The sequence below is a fragment of the Nansenia antarctica genome (assembly GCF_963989245.1).
Source record: "Nansenia antarctica genome assembly, chromosome: 20".
Lineage (NCBI taxonomy): Eukaryota > Metazoa > Chordata > Actinopteri > Argentiniformes > Microstomatidae > Nansenia > Nansenia antarctica.
In genome coordinates this window covers 1,178,167-1,180,666 of record NC_137693.1, presented here as the reverse complement: position 1 = coordinate 1,180,666, position 2,500 = coordinate 1,178,167, and the positions used below count along the sequence as shown (strand labels likewise).

The 2,500-nt window shown below is 43.3% G+C and overlaps 1 protein-coding gene across 1 annotated transcript in view; it reads left to right on the top strand.

The window, feature by feature from the left end:
• The window catches only part of LOC308174841 (phosphorylase b kinase regulatory subunit alpha, skeletal muscle isoform-like), a gene marked incomplete at both ends in the record, with an annotated part of 20,772 nt that overhangs the window by 15,335 nt on the left and 2,937 nt on the right, over positions 1 to 2,500 (top strand). Inside the window, 3 exons of the mRNA XM_080549952.1 lie at positions 248 to 349; positions 581 to 717; positions 1,740 to 1,784. Coding sequence (XP_080406078.1) covers positions 248 to 349; positions 581 to 717; positions 1,740 to 1,784 — 284 coding nt within the window. The remainder of the gene's footprint in view (positions 1 to 247; positions 350 to 580; positions 718 to 1,739; positions 1,785 to 2,500) is intronic.

The following is a 2,500-nucleotide window of genomic DNA, read 5'->3' as shown; positions in this document are numbered from 1 at the left end:
CTGGTACCTACACACACACACACACACACACACACACACACACACACACACACACGCATACGAACACACACACACACACACACACACACACACACACACACACACACTCACTGGTTGTTATCTATGACAAAATGATTTCACACATTCTTCGTCATGATGTTGTCTCTCCCCCTCTCTCTCACCCTCCCACTGTCTCTCTCCTCTTCCCCTCCCCCTCTCCCTCTCTCCCCCCCCTTCCCCCCCCCAGGGGAGGAGGCCACTGAGAGCCTGATGAACATGAGTCCCTTTGAGCTGAAGAGTCTCCTGCACCACATCCTCAGCGGCACGGAGTTCGGCGTGCAGCGCAGTGGTACGCAACGTTAAAGCCTGTCTGTGTTCGCATTCTCACGTTAGCCACAATTAGCCATGTTCGCATTCTCACGTTAGCCACATTAGCCTGTGTTCGCATTCTCACGTTAGCCACATCAGCCACGTTAGCCACGGTAGTGTCCTCACGCACGTTCCCACGGTCTGCTTGTGTGTGTCGTCCTGTCGTTTGTTTGTGTTGTTGTTGTTGTTGTTGTTGTTGTTGTTGTTGTTTATTCTCCGTTAACGGCGGTTGGTCTCCCTGCAGTGCGTCCCAGCGGCGGCGCCTCCGTATCCGTATCCAAAGGTCCGCCCGCCGCTGAGGGCACCAAGCCTGAGAGGAAGGCCCGACGCAAGAGTGACATCAGACTGGTGAGAATAGACATAGGAGTGACATAACGTGAGCTTAGAATGATAAGGTTCTATCTCCGTCTAGAATGATAAGGTTCTATCTCCGTTTAGGGCAGTTCAGAGATATTGAGCGTCAAAGTTTTTACATTCCATTATGTTTTGTGAGATGGAACCTTTGTATTTTATTAATTACTAACTCAAAAATTTCAACATTTTAAAGATAACACCACACAGGCATTAATAAACACCTAATGGATCAGATTATGTAAAAAAACCTCAATTTTGACAAAAATTTAGATAGAACCTTATAATTCTAACGTCACGATAAGACATAGGAACAGTCATAAGACATAGGAACAGTCATAAGACATAGGAACGGTCATAAGACATAGGAACGGTCATAAGACATAGGAACGGTCATAAGACATAGGAACAGTCATAAGACATAGGAACAGTCATAAGACATAGGAACAGTCATAAGACATAGGAACAGTCATAAGACATAGGAACGGTCATAAGACATAGGAACAGTCATAAGACATAGGAACGGTCATAAGACATAGGAACAGTCATAAGACATAGGAACAGTCATAAGACATAGGAACAGTCATAAGACATAGGAACGGTCATAGGAGTGACATGAGGAAAAATCTCCTTTTGGTGAATTAGGTTCATGTCACACTGAAATGAAAAACATCCAGCCTTTAATTGTAGTAAATGTATTCTTTCTCTGAAATGTTCAGTGTGACGTTAAGCTAATTCACCAAAAGGTGAATGTTTTATAACCCTCTTTGGAGGGCACTGTATATTATCAAATACATTTTTAAAATTACAATTACATAAATAAATACACTACAGTTATGGTAGCACATACAGCAACAGTGAATGTAATAGGGATATAATCACTAATCATTATAGATACAGATGTACTGTAGATTATATTGAATGACATCTCAGTGATGATGTTACTGGTAGAGCTGTCGATTTGTTGTGGACATTAATCTCTGTAAAACTGGTTCCTGTGTTCTGTTCTTGTCCCCCAGTGTCTGTCTGTTCATTCTCTGGACATCGACAATATCGAGTCAGGGGTGAGTGTCAGAATCATACTGGGTCTCTCTCTCACACACACACACACACACACACACACACACACACACAGGGGGTGAGTGGCTCGGCTCTGAATCCTACTGGATATGAGTAATAACTCGTAACTTCCTGCTGCGACCACAGTAAGAGCTCATTATGATAACACCATAGTTTCAGTATTCAGTCAAATGTCCATTGAAACAATGTGTTGTTGAGACGTGTGCAAAGCACGCCAGGTGACAGGACAGGTGTACTGCATGTGTGTTTATTAACACTAGAACAGCCGTGCCTTTTTTACCTACTAAAAGAGCCGCCTCGCCTCTTTACAATGCTACGCTGCTATTTACACACAACGACCACTAGTTGGCCGCTTGTAAATTAGCCTGCTTCCTACACAGAAAAACAGCAAAATAGCTTTATACCAGTGGTGTGCCGTCAGGGCCAGCAAGGCCTTCTCTGCTGGCCTAAACATCATCAGAATATACATTTTATTTTAATATATATTTTCCACAAATATGTATTAATGATTCCCCATAGTCTATTCTCTTCATTTCATAGCTTTCCTCTTGGTTGCGCTGCTTCCAGTCTCCGATTGAGATTTGGAGGGCTGGCCTTTATGTTAGAGCTTTTATCCAATCAAAATGTGTTGCTAGGGGGCTCAAAAATCTGCCCGCCTTCACATTAAACGGTGCTGCGGATTCGACCTGTAACTTAACAT